Source organism: Manacus vitellinus, unplaced genomic scaffold (assembly GCF_001715985.3).
Source record: "Manacus vitellinus isolate BGI_N305 unplaced genomic scaffold, ASM171598v3 scaffold_24_pilon, whole genome shotgun sequence".
Lineage (NCBI taxonomy): Eukaryota > Metazoa > Chordata > Aves > Passeriformes > Pipridae > Manacus > Manacus vitellinus.
In genome coordinates, this window is record NW_021939798.1 from 12,601,355 (window position 1) to 12,619,207 (window position 17,853).

General features: G+C 44.5%; 2 protein-coding genes across 3 annotated transcripts; one reads left to right on the forward strand and one right to left on the reverse strand.

Annotated features, from left to right (window-relative positions):
• Nucleotides 1-2,186: 2,186 nt before the first annotated feature.
• RFNG (RFNG O-fucosylpeptide 3-beta-N-acetylglucosaminyltransferase) lies at nucleotides 2,187-10,420 on the reverse strand. The gene is given in 12 exon segments (XM_018073079.2): nucleotides 2,187-2,906; nucleotides 3,136-3,221; nucleotides 4,539-4,704; nucleotides 4,795-4,883; nucleotides 5,860-6,013; nucleotides 6,394-6,496; nucleotides 6,990-7,038; nucleotides 7,845-8,021; nucleotides 8,023-8,184; nucleotides 8,187-8,367; nucleotides 8,560-8,995; nucleotides 10,414-10,420. Coding segments are annotated over 12 exon segments (1,677 nt in total). The 3' UTR covers nucleotides 2,187-2,839.
• On the forward strand, nucleotides 7,851-17,634 carry GPS1 (G protein pathway suppressor 1). Of its 2 annotated transcripts, none has more exons than XM_018073158.1 (14): nucleotides 7,851-7,869; nucleotides 10,678-10,770; nucleotides 11,107-11,288; nucleotides 12,075-12,239; nucleotides 12,424-12,559; nucleotides 12,711-12,788; nucleotides 13,108-13,168; nucleotides 13,569-13,654; nucleotides 14,122-14,216; nucleotides 15,340-15,445; nucleotides 15,803-15,883; nucleotides 16,011-16,148; nucleotides 16,387-16,521; nucleotides 17,252-17,634. In XM_018073158.1, exons 2-14 carry the CDS (start codon nucleotides 10,693-10,695, stop codon nucleotides 17,324-17,326), a joined length of 1,416 nt encoding a protein of 471 aa, XP_017928647.1. In that variant the 5' UTR covers nucleotides 7,851-7,869; nucleotides 10,678-10,692; the 3' UTR covers nucleotides 17,327-17,634. The 2 variants fall into 2 exon arrangements, with proteins under 2 accessions (XP_017928647.1, XP_017928646.1); XM_018073157.2 differs by lacking the exon at nucleotides 7,851-7,869 and adding an exon at nucleotides 8,481-8,524.
• Nucleotides 17,635-17,853: the final 219 nt, after the last annotated feature.

Genomic DNA, 17,853 nt, shown 5'->3' on the forward strand with positions numbered 1-17,853 from the left:
CAGGCACGCAGAGGTGAAGTTTCTTGACTCTAAGTCTCACTAAAGTATCACCTTGAGCGTCCACAGTAAACCAGGCTTTTTAGCGGCTGATGAAAAAGACCTGCCTACTCTACCCATTCGAATTTGCTGATGTAAGATGACAATAATTAATGTCCTCCTTATCTCAATTTTTTTGACTTTGTTAATTATCATTTGGAAGGATTCCTCTCATCCATATTTGCTCTCCCACCCACCCAAATAATTTATCTCCCGTGCTTTTTGGCCATTGGCATGACATGAGCCTGACAGAAGGCTTCAGATTTCCAGATTAGAGGGTTTATGGTCCATTTTTTGTATAGAACGCATGTGAAGAAACATGACAAAACAAAGCCTTTGACATATTTAAATATTTATTTTGTAGAACCACTTTATGTATGAAAAAGCAGTTTTATTAAAAAGCTGCGTCCTGATAGATCCACACAGCTTACTGTATTCTCAAGACAAGAAACCATGGAAGGAGCCTGAACACACCAAACAGTTCCCTACTGCCTTGCAGGAGAACATGGTCCTTTTTAAGTTCCATAAACACCCTCCCCACTTTGAGGGCACCGCCTCTTTGGCACACCTATTTTAGGTTGACCAGTGACCACAATGTGAAACTTCTACTTAGTTTTGCTGCCATCAGTATGAGGTGTTGTAATTTTTTAACTGCAGTTTGCCATACAACTGCCACCCAGTCCATGCTGCCTGTGTTACCTTACAAGAGGCTGCTTCCAGTGGAAGGGGAAGAAAAGCTCCAACAGAAGAATTCAGAATCAGTGCTTGAAGACAAAATCGCCTCAAGAGCTCATGAAGTTTCATTTTTCTGCTACAGGAGGTTAAAAAGAAGAACCTAACAAGTGTTTTAAAAAAATTATATAGATACCAGGAATCTCCAGAGCTATTAATGACCAATCATTAAACCACAGGGGGCCTCAGTTCTAGTCAGCAGAAGATCTAATAAGGAGGCAGAACCTACTGTTCCTCAAGTCCTCCTCTGTTTTCTGTGCCAGGCACACCTGTAACACTGACAGCCCGTTATGGAACAGTCGCTGTGCTGGCTGGATTTTGAGCCAATTCCCTGCAGCATTCTTATTCCCATACCTCACAGTCACCTTAGGACATATGAGAGAAAGGAAAAATATAAGAAGGAACTGCAGGACTGTAACAGAAGTCAGCTTGTTTCTTCCTCAGTAGAACTGAGTAGAACATGCAAAGAGGACAAAGTACTGAGGTAAAAGCTGAAAGTTTTGTGTTAAAAAGCAGAATGCAGGAAACAGTATATTTCAGAAGGCTGACACCTTTGCTAAATGGCATCATAGAATACACTGCAGGCATTTGTCAGGAAGTTCAGTAACTAGCTGAAGCCCACAGTACAGCTGAGCACAGCTGTTTAGAAATCTGAAACTTCTGCTAGGTCTGCATTCTAGCCAGCAATCATAGTTCCAGATCATACACTGTAATTCCATTATTCTCCCCTTAATTCAGCCTTAGATTCTAGCACTAAACCAGCAAGTATTTTTCGAAGAGTTTGAAAGAATGAACAGTGATTTTGCAAAGTCATTTTTCATGCTGTTCTTCAGGTCAGGTGGGGATTGCACATGGCCAAAGTCTGGGCTAACAGGAAAGTAAACATATGGAGCCCCGTTCCTTGCACTTACAAAACTGTTTACTTTCTTTAAAAAGCAGCAGCAGATGATACTGCTACAGCACTGAACTTCTGCCTCTGTGTGAATGAGCACATTCATAATGTGCTCCTTTAAGTGACTGGATGAACTATTTATCAAAACATTAAGGAATAAAAATAAGCACTGATCTTGACCTTATGTTAATTGGAAGATTATTTGAAGAAGCTGGAGTAACCATGGTCATACAATTAAAGGTCCTCAAATGACACCATCAAGACCTTCCTCAGCACATTGCAGCTATCTAGCATTTCTCCTCTCTCAGACAGCTTCAGAAACAGGGCGTGTTTTGGCAGCCCAAGTTGTGCCAGCTCATGCGACCAACTACAGGCAATGTGGCAGAATGATTACCATCTTGTCTGGCAAATATTCTTCAGTATCAAACATCAAGGGAATAGTCTCGGACCTGGCAGACCACCATCATAATCAGCCACTGCAGTTCCGTTGGCAGGCGAGCCAGGTCTGACAATCACCTCCACAGGAGGTACACATGGACAACAGGGGAGGATGTGCACTGTAAGCAACTCTTATCCAGTCCTGAGTAAGCTTACCCTTACACAGAGTTTTCTCATTACAAGGGCTTTCAGCCTCGTTTACCTTAGTGATTCCAGGATTTCTGTATCTAAGAACAGACCCTATTCTGGCCCACGGGTGGAGTTTTAATCTAGCAGGCCAAAGAAGCTCTTAAATAATTCTGTTCCCAAGAAAGATGAGTGAAAACTTCCCCTCTCTTGTCACCATGGGGACTACAGACTGCTCTAGCACTCCAGCTTCAAGACAATGGCTTCTAAAAGCCCCTAAGGGCAGTAAGAAGGGTCTCACTCCCAGTACTGCATTTGCCTCAGATGTGCCCAAGCACAGGTTCACATGACATCAGAAGAAAGTGTGAAGTGACTTGTACACACAGCACTGTGGTCATCTTACGAAAAACCACCGGACAAAAGAACAAAGATTCTCCCTGGAATGTTCCACGCTGCAGCTGAACAAACCACACCTTATTGCTTTTCTAAACAGTCTGTCTATCTCCTTTGTAGATAACACTGGTTGTCTCCCAGAAGAAGAATAAAACCACCAAAAAAGTCCACCACAACTCCTGCAAACTAGGTAATATACAGGTGTCAGTGGCTGGTCAAGAATTATGACATCTTCTTAGCAGGGCACCAAACAGTGTCAGGATAAAGCAGACAATGGACAGATTTAAACCTATGGGGGGCAAAAAAAAAGACAGTATTAGATTGGAATTCTCCATACATGGAACATACTAGCATTGGGTGTGCAGCAGTCTGACGGAGCAGAGAGGGTGGATTTACCCACTTCCAGCACAGCAACAAGAGCTGACAAGAGAAAATAACCCCACTAGTGAGTCTGATCATCTGACAGATGATAAACATGAACAAGGTAGCGAGATCTTGTTTTGGAAGTGGACACTCACCGGGTTGGATCTTGCTGAAGGCCAAACACTCCTCCCACACTCACGACATTGTGTTTGTTCTCAGGGTCCCCGTAACTCAAGGTTACCTGTAAAAACAAATAAATATTTCAAAATGGTAACACTAATACAGAAAAACAGAGTGGAGGTAGCAAGGTTATTAGCGAGGTACCAAGAAAGTCTCCAAGAATGCTGATTAATCTGAACATGGATCACATTTGGAGGACAGTCATTAGTTTTGACATAAGCAATGTTGGCATTGAACTGCACTAAAGGCAATGTGGGAGAATACACAGAGGATCTGAAAGTTGCATTGCCCTGAAGGATGAGTTCCCACTGTAAGCTTTGTGAGGACATTAATTCTGCTCCTGTCTGTACCTTCACTAAATAACACATGTTCATCCTCACCAGACATTGCCTGAAGTCTGCAATAGCAATGTTTTAGTATAGAGGGAAAATAGAAACATTTGCACGTTAAACGGCATGCAAAGGACTGCCATGTGAAAAACCTGGAACACAATTTAGATGTATGGAACCTCAGTTCAGTGCTATTCTTCCACACAAGCACTGTATTAAGAAATTTTCAGGTGCTTTCTAATTGGACATTTCCCAGATTTCGGGTTAGCAGTTACCATCTCAGGGAACCAGTGATCACCAATGAAACACAATATTAGGCCTACGGTCCAACTCACTAACATGAAGGAGATTACATCACAGTGGAATTTGGCCCCAAGTGCACATTTCTGCTGCCTAATACAATTGCCAGGAAAATATAACCAAGCAGCTTGCAGGGGCAAAAAAGCACTCCCGTTCTCTCATGGTGCCAAGCAGCATGAGGCAGGCAACGCTGCTGGATGGCTTTGTGGCTCCATCTGCTGCCCAGGAGGAAAAACATATCCCAGCAATTATAAAACTACTTGATTTTTCCTAAGAAACATTCATTTTCTTGAGGTTCAGGCAAATTATTCTTAAAAATGATCGAACATTTAACTTTGTCTTAGCTATTGAAGAAGTACTTGCTATAGCTGCCTTTTTGAACAGCATGAATTAAGACTGAGACTTTGTTAGGCAAAACCAGGAAGACTATTTAGCAAACTAAACATTGCCTCCTTCTACACTTGCTGCTACTGCCACTCACAGAAAGTCAGGGCTTAGAAGAAGATGGGAAATACTCTATTTAGACTCCAGGTAGCATAATGTGTCCCCAAAGGAGGGGACAGCCATATGACCTAGTTGGCTAGGATGAAAGTGTGCTTTTTACCTAAATGAAGGACTTGGGCAGAACACAGCTCTGAGTGAGTCTGCAGACATCCTTCTTTGCTGAAGAGTGCTACATCTATGCAGAGTACTCTTTCTGATCAGACTGAGGTGTAATTATAAGGATAAGACATGAGGCACAGCCCTACCTGCTGCAACACAGACTCGCCTTGTAGTCTCTGCAGATTTTCCAGGTGGGAATGGAACAACGGGCTGTGCAGCAGCTTTACCTCCAGCAGCCCTTCAATGATGTAGCCAATGGTGCAGTCGTCAGGAAGACGCACCCTTTCTGCAGTACTGATGAAGTTGCCCAGGCTGTGAGATAGAGTGTGGGAGACAAGAGAAAATGTGTTTTAAAGCCTCCCAAACATTTATCAATGGAGCTCAGCTAGGAACAGTGCTTACCTGGCCCAGGGACTCATCTTCAAGGCAAGACCTCTGCTGATACAGAACCCTGCTCCACCTGTGGCAAACCAGAATTTCACGGTTGTCTTCTGAAGAGCAACAAGAAAAAAACACACAGTAATTAATGATAATCAGCTTTTCCCATTTGGCTGGGCAGGGAAGGGAACTTGAAATTCTATTGGATATCACATACTGCACTTGCCAAAACAAGGCTACAGACGAATCCCTGTTTGTTTAGGCTGCTGAAAGCCTAGCTAGCTGTTCTCTCAAATGAAACTCTATCTTGGAACAGACAGCAGATGAACCATCAAATTAGCATACTGCAGGTAGCACACATGAAATGGAAAACTATAGTCCCACTCCTACCCGATTCCATCTGTCCCCTGGTCATTCTAGCCAAGGGTCACAGCCAGCTCAGTGCTCCTGAGGATATCAAAGGTGGTCAATTATACACTTGGCTGCACCTCCAAGGAGACTATTTTGTTGTGCAGTCTTCCCTAACAAGCTATTTCATAACTGAATTTCTGGCTAGTGGATTGATTTATCTTTAGACCTGTCGGTACAGGTGGCCTGCTTAGGACTTGTCCTTTAGCATGTGTATCTTGTGATTGAGATATGTTTGCTTCCAGTTCTTGGAAGCCTACTAACCATTTGGAACTAGAAATGCTTTATTTATCTAGAAAGCCTTTGTCACCCATCTGAGGTTGGTTCAAGATGATGACAATGTGACACTGCACTCAAAACAAACAAACAGAAAAACCCCTCAACTCCAACTCAAACTCCCAAGCCCTACAACAAGGAACACTGCCCCATAACCTAAAGGAAAAGGAAGAGTCAACGTGGGGAGGCCCTACTTAGCTTAGTGTGAGGGATATCACAACATCTATGAGTAAAGGAACAGATACAGACACCCACCCAGCCCCCTGCCTCCGAAAATGACCAGTGCCGGGTTCACTTCCTGCAGATTAAATCACTTGGGTTTATGGGGGAATCCTATGAACTGTCAAGGTTTTAAAGGCTTAGAAAGTCAGGATGTCTCTCAGACAAATTGTAAAGTTTGCTTACTGATCCATCACTTTGGACATGATCAGCTGCTTCGATGGGATGGTCTAGACTCGGTCGCCCCACATAGACATCCTGGCTGTGTGAGAAGGCAGACAGGAGATGCAGGAGAGTCCGAGGGTTCACATAGTTGTCATCGTCCACATGGCAAAACCATCTTCACACGAAACAGAACAAGAAGTTACAGGGACAAAGAAATGAGCTACAGGTCTACAACTGAGACTCAGTCTTTCAGGCTTTGGAGCAGGAAGTATTTCTTTTTGCCCTAAATTACAGATTTGGAAAGCTGAAAGCACCCACAGATGCTAATTCTGTAAAGAGGCTGAAAAGAATAACCCCTTTAGATCATAATCTTTTCCACCTTCCAAATGATGCTTGTTTAAAAACACTGCTTCATGCTGTGCTCCCTTCCATGCACTCATCCCTACATTTTAGCTAAGACTGCATTCCTTACTGGAGCAGAGATGGTTACTCAAGTTTCCTGTGAACACAGAACTGGAAGAAGCAAAGTCAATCACAACAATGTGTTTCACCTACTTTTGCCCAGATTCCAGGAATTTATCGTATTCCACAGACATCTTGCAGCAGAGAGCTTGCCGAGTATGGACAGCAGAACAGTTGGTGTTGATCATATGATCGCCTGGAAAAATAAAGACCAGCCCTTTCAGGTTTGTGAAACGTGTAGTCCAAAAAGGACCACAAAAGAAGTGCACCTTTGGCACTAATCCTGTACATCTGAGGTGCATATAGTGCATACATGGAGAGCAAACTGCAGGACAGGCAGGACTCACAGGTTATGCATCTGGCATGCAAGCTGCAGAGGTCATAAAATTGTGTGAGTGCACAAAAATGAGGGCATATACACAGTGCCATAAGACTGTGTGCAAAGGAAATACCTAGTATAACTCTAAGACCACATAGACTTAAGCTTACTAACAAGGAGAAAGTGGATGCAAAGGTGAATCCAGTATTCAGGAAGTTCCAGGCATCCTGCTCAGGGGGCAAGCAGGGAGAAGTTTTCTCCATCTTAACTTCCCTAACTGCTTATACAGCATGAAATAAGAACTTCTAGGAAGAGTATGAAAGAAACAAAACTCACAACAGATAGCATGCACCTAGGCTACACAGCTCACCTGCTTTCAGGCGTAGCTCCTGATCCTCCCAGTCTGTGAATATAAATGTCTGTGGGAGACAAAAATGGTGTGTCTACATTTGAGAATTTCAGAAACTAATTTAAAGCTTGTTCAGTTGCAGTCAGAATTCGGAATGTTATGTTTGTTTTGGCTTGTTTCACAGTAGCCACTGGAGTGGGGAGAGACAGCTCCAGCAACTTCAACCCCTACCTTATTTGTTAAGTTTTTTCATTGCAAGCCAGAAAATTGTCATTTCAATACAGCATCCTATAACTTACTCTTCTAGTCTCAGGGCACAGATAACCAATTTCCAGATAGAAATGACCTTGATCTTTTTTGGTAGTACCTCCTCTCTCTGGCTGGGAGTCATCCACAGCTACCGAATAGATTAAAAGGACAGAATGCAAGTCAGGGTGGGAAGTGGCAGGTGGCAACACTGTCCTGTCCCATCTGCTAGACCAAACTGCCTTACTATGCTTCAATGGGCTGAAATTCTGAAACAAGGGAACTACTTTTATGTTGTTCCACAGTAAAACGTAAGCGGCTGAACTTTTTGGTCCAAAACAGTGGTTTAGATGCATCAGCACTAGGGTTCTTTCACTCTTGCGTAGCCTTTTTCACAGTCATACACAAATCAGCAAATTACGTCTGCTTGGACCACCGATGCCAGACTGCAGCTAAGTAGCTTAATCAACAACGCCTCTTTAGAGAAGGAATCGTTTAGACGACGTCCCTCAGTCCTAAAAGGAAATCTGCTTTTAACGCACGCTTTTTAACAGCCGGTGAAAAAGGGCAGCAGCCGCCCTGGCACACGCAGGGTCGAAGCTCCTGTCCCCGCCCGCCGCGAGGCCTCACCTGTCCCCGCGCCTGGGAGATCCAGGTTTGGAGGAGCAAGTCCAGCCGGCTCTTGTGGTACTTCCTCGTGGTCTTCACCGCGATGAAGATATCCTTCAGCTCCAGCGCCTCCCTGGCAGGGCCCGCGGCAGCGCCGGGGCGGCCCCTGCGCGCAGGCTGCGGGCTGCCCACGAGGTCTCCGGCCACGGCCACCCGCGCCGGGCCCGCTAGAGCTCGCCAGGGCCCGGCCCGGTGCGACGAGGCCGCCTGGGCCCGGCGGGCGGCGTGGGGCGCGGGCGCGGCGGCGCTGCCCCCGCGGCAGCAGCAGCAGCAGGAGCGGCGGCGGCGCCCAGGACAGCCAGGGACCCCGCCCTGCCGCAGCCCCAGGCAAGGCCGCCTCACTGCTGTAGCCCCGCGGGCCCCCGCCGCAACGGCGCGGCCGCCCTCATTGCCCCGCGGGGCGGCGGCCTTCGCGCTTCCGGGAGGTTGGCGGCGGACCCGCGCAGGGACCGCCCCGGAGGTTGCCGCGCCGCCGCCGCGGGGCCTGAGCGGGCCGCGGCCACTTTTAAGAGCTTCACCTGTCGACGCGGCCGGCGGCGTTGTGCGCGCGGCCGGTAAGCGGAAACGGGCGGGCGGGGCGGGAGCCGAAGCGCGGCCGAGGGACCGATTGCCGGCTGCCCTCCAGCGTCTTTAACTTGCAGGTAACGGGGCAGCCCGCCCGCCCCTCGGCCGTTACCGCGCGGTCCGGCCCCGCCGCCGTTTCCGCGCACCTCCCGCGCTAAGCGTCCGGGCATCCTTGGCCCGCCGCCGGCCGCCGCGGGCGCGCTGTGGCCTTCCCCGTCGACTGCCGCGGTTTAAGGGGCCGCCTGTCGGCAGCCTGGGCCCCTCGCTCGCCGCTTCCGTCGGGTCCGGCTTGTGTCCCTTCCGCCGCCGTTGGCGACGAGGAACCCTCAGCCGAGCGTCATGCGGTCCCCGCCGCGGCCCCGCGCTCGGGTCCCGCGCTGTGCGCGCCGTAGGCAGGGCCGAGGCTCTCGAGGAGGGCGTGGTGAGGCTGCCGGTGAGGAGGACTTGAGAGTCTGCAGTGCAGGGGAGAGCCCTGGGAGCCCTGAGGGGTCGGTGACGCTCGGTACCTGCGCAGGCGATCCTTTGCGGGTTCTCTGTCCGGGCACGGGCTTGTGGGAAGTGAGGCACAGGATGAGGGACAGTTCAGCTTCCAGCTCTGCCTCTTGGTCAGTGACAGGTCTGTACTGAACCCCCCTCCAGCAGTTGGTCACTCCTCTTCCTCCGGAGTACAGCAGGCGACTTCAGCTCGAGTGCCAGTGAAAGGCCTGGTGAGGTGCCTTCAACAGGGTGCCTACTACGGTAGGCTTACACAGCCTAAACAAAGCAACCCTAGCACTTAGTGTTTATGATATGAGAAAAAAGATAAGGGAGATAAAAATGGAAAAAGTAATGGTCTCAACTTATGGTGACTTAACTATTTTTATACACGTTTTTCCTGAGTTGTGATCTAGACAATAAAACTTTTCTTTACACCCTCTCTCCCTTTCTTTCATGGAAAGATTATTATACTAGGAAACAAACTTTTACATGCTTCACTTGCTTTTGCTTCAGATTTTGGGCAATTCCACATCAGTGTCGAGATATGTGTGTATTTGGTATGTACCAGTTTGTGAAAGAATAAACAGGCTGTGGGTGAATGTAATTTTTAGACTTAGGAAATCTGGATCTGCCCTGTTCCTTCTCACAGAAAAACTCCAAAAAAAGAAACCATCAACCCAATCAAAAAAAAAAGTCAATTTTTGATTTCTTAACAGACAGCAAAGTTAATAAAAACATGGAAACAATTTGGTGTTGATGGAAGCAAGGTGGTTGGCATTTCTGTCTTTTCTGAGATCTAGTTGTGTAATTTACACCAAATCAAGTGTATAATAATATAATATACAATATAATTGTATAATATCTGCACTAAATCAGCACTTTATAAGACATTCAGCTTGGTTTTCCTCAATTTAAATGGATAATTCCTAGGAGGAATGTTCATTACACTTTAACTAGGAGGAGGCAAAGAATTTACTGCCACCAAACCAGCTTCGTTTGTGGCATGGGGTGGCTGGTCTTGCCTGGGACACGCACACAGGGGCTGTAACGGTGCTGCTGGGCTGAGGTCACTGCACTGCTGTGAGTCCTCAGGGTGTTCAAAGCAGGATATACTGGGAGAATAAAATTATGGTGTTTCTGCGAAAGAGGCTCTACGTAAGCAGACGGGCTCAGACACTACAGTAGGATAGGTTTAGCTGATGGCAGATCTCTGCAGTGTAGACAGATTGTTCCTCAGTATATGTTGGAAACTGTGAAATTGCCATTCTGCATTCTGCTCTTTTTTTTAATATTCTGAAAAGTGTAGCAGTCGTTGCCTTTTTTTCCCCCAAAAAATATTACTTTTAACCATTAAAGCAAAGCAGTTTTGAAAGGTTCTGGTGGGTTTTTTGGTACATTTTGACTTTTGAAACTTCTTGAACTGAGTGTTAATGCCTGCTCTTGCTCAAGGAAGAGAAATGGAATGTCACTTGGAATTTGGCATGCATACCTGACATACTTTGTAAAATCAGATTTATTGACCCCTTCTTGCTTGATAATCTACCAAGACAAATAAAGGGTTCTGTGTGAACGCTGAGCCGTGCTGACCAGTGGGTTGCTAGAGAAAAATCCTAAATATATCAAAAGATCGAGGAGTGCTTTTTCATTTTTAAAATTTTACATGTATTTAAGCAAGTCTTTAATAGGTTGAATCACATAGTTGTTTCCTGCTCAAATGTAATAAGCTACTTTTGACCTCCTTTTGCTATTCTAGGGTGCAGTGGAGCCCATGCAGATTGACGTAGATCCACAAGAAGATCAGCAAAATTCACCTGATATCAACTATGTGGTGGAGAACCCCACACTGGTACGTGCTCTGCTGAGGGCTGTGGGGACATTTCTTGAGTGTGGCTTCTTCCTTTAAGGATTTGGAAAAAATCCCTTTTGAAAAAAGTTAAAGCTGATTAGTCTTAACAGACGGCTGAAATTTAGAAAAGGTAATTGTAGTATACTGCATATTTCTGAGGATATTACTAATGTTTGAAGAAAGCATGGACTAATCTTACCTGATTTTTTTATTTGTCTGAGTCGTGTTGCCCTCCTTGAAGGGGTCAGGTCTGCAGGAAAACCTGTGCAGGTCACAGTGCAGTAGCCTGAGTCGGTGTGTCCATCTCCACCTTCTGAGGCCAGGCTTTGTTGGCAGGATTTGGAGCAGTATGCATCCAGCTACTGTGGGCTGATGCGAATCGAGCGGCTGCAGTTCATTGCTGATCACTGTCCACAGCTGAGGGTGGAAGCTCTCAAGATGGCTCTGTCATTTGTCCAGAGAACTTTCAATGTTGATGTGTATGAAGAAATCCACAGAAAGCTGTCTGAGGCCACCAGGTACTAAGAAGTCATGGGAATATGGGGAGCTTTCCTGAAAGGGTTTAAACTGATGTGCCACAGTGGAAGACTTTGCATGAAATACCACAGTGTTCCTTATGGAAATTGCCTTTGCCCTTAGAATTTTATAGCAATGGAATGTGTGTTCAGGCATAAGGTTCTCATGCTTTTTTAAAAGATAAAGCACAGAAATCTTAGTGGTTTTAAAAGCTGCAGGTAGATATTGAGTTGAGTTTAGTCCATGCAACTGCTTCAAATATTAATGAACATAGTTGTTTTTCCTTAGGTAGATTATGGTGACGAAACCTCTTTTATATGATTTTGTGGTCATAAGTTAAACCTAATCTAACTCTTTGCCTTGTTTTGGTTTGTTTTTAACTTTTTCCCCCTCTAACAACAGGTTTACTCTTGAGAATAGCCATTGACACCTGAACTTATCCATCTACATTTCTTATCTTTGCATTATTTTTGTTGCTATGTCTATTTGATGATTTCTTGTCTGTTTTGCCCTGGGAATCTTTAGCGTGTGTGTGTGACAGTACGTTCATCCTAAGATCATAGGATAATTTTGAGAAGTCTTTGTAAACATCTGTGATGCTTATGTTACTGTTTGTACTGGAAATCTTATCAATCTTTTTCTTTTTTCCCCACTATCCTTGTTTTCTCTTTGATGATCTATTTTGTGTATGCAGTACTGTTTGTTAGGGTAGCAGTGCCAGGCACTTAGCAGACCTCTGTTTTGAAAAGTTTGCAGCCTAACATTAAGCTCTGTTCAAATGCTTTCAGAGAACTGCAGAATACACCTGATGCTGTCCCCGATAGTGGAATTGAACCCCCTCCTCTTGACACAGCTTGGGTCGAAGCTACGCGCAAAAAAGCTCTTCTTAAACTGGAGAAACTTGACACAGATCTGAAAAATTACAAAGGGAACTCCATCAAGGAGAGTATCAGGTGAGATGCAGAAGGCTCTGCTGGAGCAAGAAAGAGCATTTTACTCCTCCATACACTTAACACAGGATGTTAACTAAGGCATTCAGTGCCTTAGGTCAGTGTGTTGAGTTACTTGATTGGAACAAACTGACTTTGTCCCTTTCTGAGCACCCAGTTCATTGGTGTTTTAATTCCTGTGCTCCAGGAGAGGCCATGATGACTTAGGTGATCATTATCTGGATTGTGGGGACCTCAGCAATGCTCTCAAGTGTTACTCACGAGCCCGTGATTACTGCACCAGTGCTAAACATGTCATCAACATGTGTCTCAATGTCATCAAGGTAGGAGGGTTTGCAGGAAATGGTATTTGGTTCTTTCTGATACCTGCTGCGACGTCCCCCCATACTTTGGTCTTGTGTCTGCAATGATGAGGCTTATCTAAGGAACCCCGTTTATCCATGGCTACCCCACGTTGTTTCTGGCTCTTTACAGGTCAGTGTCTACCTCCAGAATTGGTCTCATGTTCTGAGCTACGTAAGCAAGGCTGAGTCTACACCAGAGATTGCAGAAGTAAGCTCCTGCTTTATAACTTGCATGAGTTTTCCCTTTGTTTTCTGTTTCCAAAATTTGTAAAGCAGTTTCTTCCTTTCCCCCTTTTTGACTTGCTCCATATAAGACTTCCTCCTCAGCTGCTATACTATTCCTGACTCATGGTAAAAACAGATACTTCCCATCCTCAGTTCTTACCATATTTCCTAGACAAATAAGATGAAGTTATCTTGCCATTGAGATTTGCAAGTTAATTATTAGGATAAAATATCCTGAGGACACTTTTAAGCAAAAAAGTTTTTGTACTGCTTGCTCACTACTGCTTTGTTTTATGCTTTAGCAAAGAGGAGAAAGAGACAGCCAGACACAAGCAATTCTCACCAAACTGAAATGTGCAGCAGGTGAGCGAGTCCTTCAGCTTCCTGGATGGTTTGCCTGTCTTTCTGCTTGTTAGCTGTCCATAGGGCTCTTGGGCAACAGTGTGGGCTTGGCTTATTTTTTCTCTCAATTTGACACACTTTTTATTTCTGCACTAGACATCCAAAATGTAATGAAGCTGATGAGATAGAACTGCTGTCTGTTTTTTGCCTTCTCTTTTTTCTCCCTGAGTTTCTTCAGAGAGGATACCAGTGTGAGTCAATGTAGCTCAAGGGATGCTTGATACAGTCTGAGGATCTTGTTTTACTTCAGTAGTGAGGGCACTAGCAACCATATGGGGGCCTCTCCTACTTTCCAGACTTTGCAATTTCTCCTAATTTGTATACTATCATAAACAAAGGACTAACTTTTTCTGGTTCCTAGGCTTGGCCGAACTAGCTGCCCGGAAGTACAAACAAGCAGCAAAGTGCTTCTTGTTGGCATCATTTGATCACTGTGATTTCCCTGAGGTGAGGACCAAGAGGGAGCTCTGTGCAGGTCTTGGGGGGGATGTAACTCTTCTAAGTATTAGGTTGTAAAATTCAGTTATTGTAGTTATTCTTGCAGCACTCCTGTATAGTTTGTGGTGCAGTGCACCTTACTGGTTGGTTGGTTTGTTTAACAAAAAGTCTCTGTTCTTGGGTTCTCTAAATGTTCTACTCTAGATTGCATAGGAATTACCTGTGATATTTGTATTTTTGTGTAGCTCAATCAAAAAGCTGTTGGAATTGATGTCTGCTCTCTTAGTGGTGTCACTGCTCAGGCCCTCTCACCCCACACACTGGGTGAGAGCAAGCTGAGTGGTTCCACTGCATTTGACAAGGACTAATCCTGTCACTGAATGAAGGAAAGGCCTGGGATAGAATACTTAATACCAACCTTACGCTATTTTAGTAGTCAGTGACAGCTCTTTCTCTGTCTCTCCTTCTCCCCATAGCTGTTATCTCCCAGCAATGTGGCTGTGTATGGTGGGCTCTGTGCCCTTGCCACCTTTGACCGTCAGGAACTGCAACGAAACGTTATCTCCAGTAGGTGAGTGATGCCTTGAGTGATGTTTGTATGTACTGGACATCTTTTGGGACATGGGACTTTGATTGAGAGTAGATTCTGGCAGCAGAATAGCTTTCTCATACAGGGGAGAAAGAATCACTGAGCCTTAGTTTGGCTTTAGCATTAAGTGGTGTTTCACTGTCTAGAACACAGTGGTTAATCATAGCTGAAATTTTCATAGTATAAGTTTCCAACCCAGGTCAGATCCAGCCTCTGCACAGCCCAGTTGTCTGTCTCCATCAATGGTCCGTATCAGATATTAAATCAAAGGGACACAGCCCTTTTTCAGAGGCAGCTGTTAAGATAATTTCCTTCATGTTGCCCCTTGTTCTGGTGTATGTTAATTGTTAAAACAATTTAGTAGTTGTTAGTACACCTTGCATTGTAATCTAACTATGACATATGCAAGGTTAAGAGAGTTATGGTCTTTGGAAGAAAGTGGATATTTGTGTGTCATAGATCGAATTGCAATGGCACTGAATTCCTGTCAGCAAGGTGTATGGAAGCAGTAAATTTAAGTTAATGTTGAAAAAGGGTTGTTACCGTTTTTTACAAATTGATTCATAGAGTGAGATCCCAAGGTTCAGAAGTCTGTGATGGAGAATTGGGAGTGTGCTGAGAAAGAGTGTGCATCCCAAAGATCTGCCACACTCACGATGAGTTATTTCTCTGAGATAGTGGTGTGCTTGACCTGCCTTTGGCATGCTGTACTAAACAGAGGCTGTACTTTGAAAGGGAACACAAAGCTGACCAGTGCAGACTGCAGGGTATACACAACTGTGGCCTTCTGTTTTCTGGTGACGTATCCTGATTTTGATCTATTCACACTCATTTTTTTTGTTTTTGTGTGGACAAACACTTGTACTACTTAGTTTGACAAAAATCTCTTGCCTTCCTTCACCACAGCTCTGATGCTGTACTGCCTTTCTCTGTGTTGTAGGCTCCCAGCTGTGCTGAAATTGGGCTGTCTGGTCCGTTAGAGAGCAAATTATTGGAATCTTTAAATGATAGTGAGAGTTTGTAGCCTTACAACTTGGATTGATGAGGTTATGGGGTATTTAAGTGATGGGTTCTAATGTCTGATCACTGCCATCTTTATCTGTAGCTCCTTCAAATTGTTTTTGGAGCTGGAGCCACAGGTTCGTGACATCATTTTCAAGTTTTATGAATCTAAATATGCTTCATGCCTGAAGATGCTGGATGAGATGAAGGTGAGTTGTAGGAGAGCAGTGTAGAACAGACCCTAAAAGTTCCCTTTGCCTAGCCTTTTGTGAGAAGCAGTGATTGGCAAAAGTAGCTTCTTAGGGTGTTCGGCTCTTCTGTGTCTTCTGTTTCCTGACATGGTGAATGGAAATTGGGAGCACTTTGTTGGTAGAGGGTGACAGAAATGATAAAGGTTCTAAATATATTGCTAGTTCTTTTATTCATTCTTGTTTTATCATATTGCTTTGCAGTAGTGTAATATCCTTAAGGTTTAAGTATATACACATAAATGTTTCAGAAAATGGGAATAATATATTTTTCCAGGTTGCTTCTCAGCTTCTGATGTGTTTTATTGTTTTGCACAGGACAACCTGCTGCTGGATATGTATCTTGCACCTCATGTCAGGACACTCTATACCCAGATTCGAAATCGTGCCCTTATCCAGGTAATTGTTCCTGTCATCTCGAGAGGTGGATGAACAGGGAGATAGGCCATCTCTTTGCAATTTTTTCCCCCTGATTTTTCAGAGGATGGAGAGTACTCTTGGCAACTGAGTATTTTCTTCTTCTTAGTACTTCAGTCCCTATGTGTCGGCAGACATGCGCAAGATGGCCACTGCTTTTAACACCACAGTGGCTGCTCTGGAAGATGAACTCACTCAACTGATTCTGGAGGGACTGATCAATGCCAGAATAGACTCGCACAGTAAGGTGAGTGCATTTCAGTCGTGTGTTATGGACTGAACAGCTTTACTAAGATTAGAAACTTGCCATTCCTGAGACACTTGGAAGGTGCATTCATGTGTCAGGACTGGTGTGTTCAGCAGGGGTGAGCTGTTTGCAAACTCAGGCTCCATAAAGCCTGAGCTGTGTTCCCTGGTGCAAAGAGAGCTTCCTGCTGTGGAACCCTGGCACGGCTCCCGTGTACAGTTCTCTGTGTTGGTTACAGATTCTTTATGCTCGAGATGTTGATCAGCGCAGCACAACTTTTGAGAAATCCTTACTAATGGGCAAAGAGTTCCAGCGCCGCGCCAAGGCCATGATCCTGCGCGCGGCCGTCCTGCGCAACCAGATACACGTCAAGGTATGGCCGTGGCAAAAGGGCACTTAGAGACACTGTTAAGGTTTTCATTTTTTTTTTAACTAAAAATATAAAAGTTGATTAATTGAAGATTCTGGAGGGGAATTAATTTTATGTGTTCATGATTGGATAAATTCTTAAAATAGCAAATAGTAAATATTTAAGGAAATATATAAGGAACAAGTGTTTCTAGCCAATACATTAACCTCTTGTACAACTCAGAATGTCCTTTGAAGTTTATATGGTTGGCTTAATTCTGACTAATTCCTTTTGTCTAATTCTTGATAGACATACCTTTTATCTTATCAACAATTTGAAGTAACTTTGTTAACAGATGATGTAAAAAATGCACTAATTTTTAGGAACATTGCTTCCAGGTTGCAGTTCCAAAAGGATGCCCTTAGGGAGGATAGGCCATCTGCACAGAATGTTTTCATTTTTATAGTATATTAATACCTGTGATAACTGAATGGCAGATAGGATTAAACTGGGGCCAACAGCACCTTGTATATAGTAAATAGGCTTAAAAGTTCTGGTTTGACTTTTTTAGGAAAAGTTCTTGTGAACTGTAGAAGTTGTAAACACAAAGCTGTCGTTATTTATCAACTAGGCGTACGCTCTCCCCCTGCTGCCATCCTGCTGTGCTTCACCTGTGCCTCCATTTGTCTCTCAGGAAGCAGGGTGTGGGATATTTGCACATCACTAATTAGGATGTGTTTTGCTCTTGTTGCAGTCTCCTCCGAGAGAAGGCAGCCAAGGGGAGCTCACTCCAGCTAACAGCCAATCCAGGATGAGCACCAATATGTGAAAAACTTCATGCACTACCAACAGAAATGGTCCCTCAGGACTGTACCCTGTGTCTCACCCACTAACTGCTGAGCTTCACAAACTGTCCCTGTCTCCCTCGCTTCTTGCTCGGATTGAGAGGGTCAGGGCTGATGGTGGATAACATGAATATTCCAATAACTTCAATTCTTCTTGAAAAGAGATTCTTTCTAAAAAAAGCATCCCTGCAATGGGTCATCATTTCGGTTTTGGTAGAACATCTTCCTCCATTCTCCTTCCACCACTCCATAAAGAGCTGTCAGGTTATTCATACAGATACTGAGTTCAGAGTTTTTCAGCTGCTATTAGTTTTCTTATTTCTAAGCTGCAAAAATAGTTGAATGGACAGGCATGATATAAGATTAATTTTGCTGGCCTGAAAGTATTGCCTTGATTTTGAGCAATGCTGAGCTTTCTGTTTTCCAGATAAACTTACAAATGCATTGCTCTCAATTATGGAGCTAGAGTTCTGATGGGAGAGATTTCCTTTGAGAAACTCTGAGTGAATTT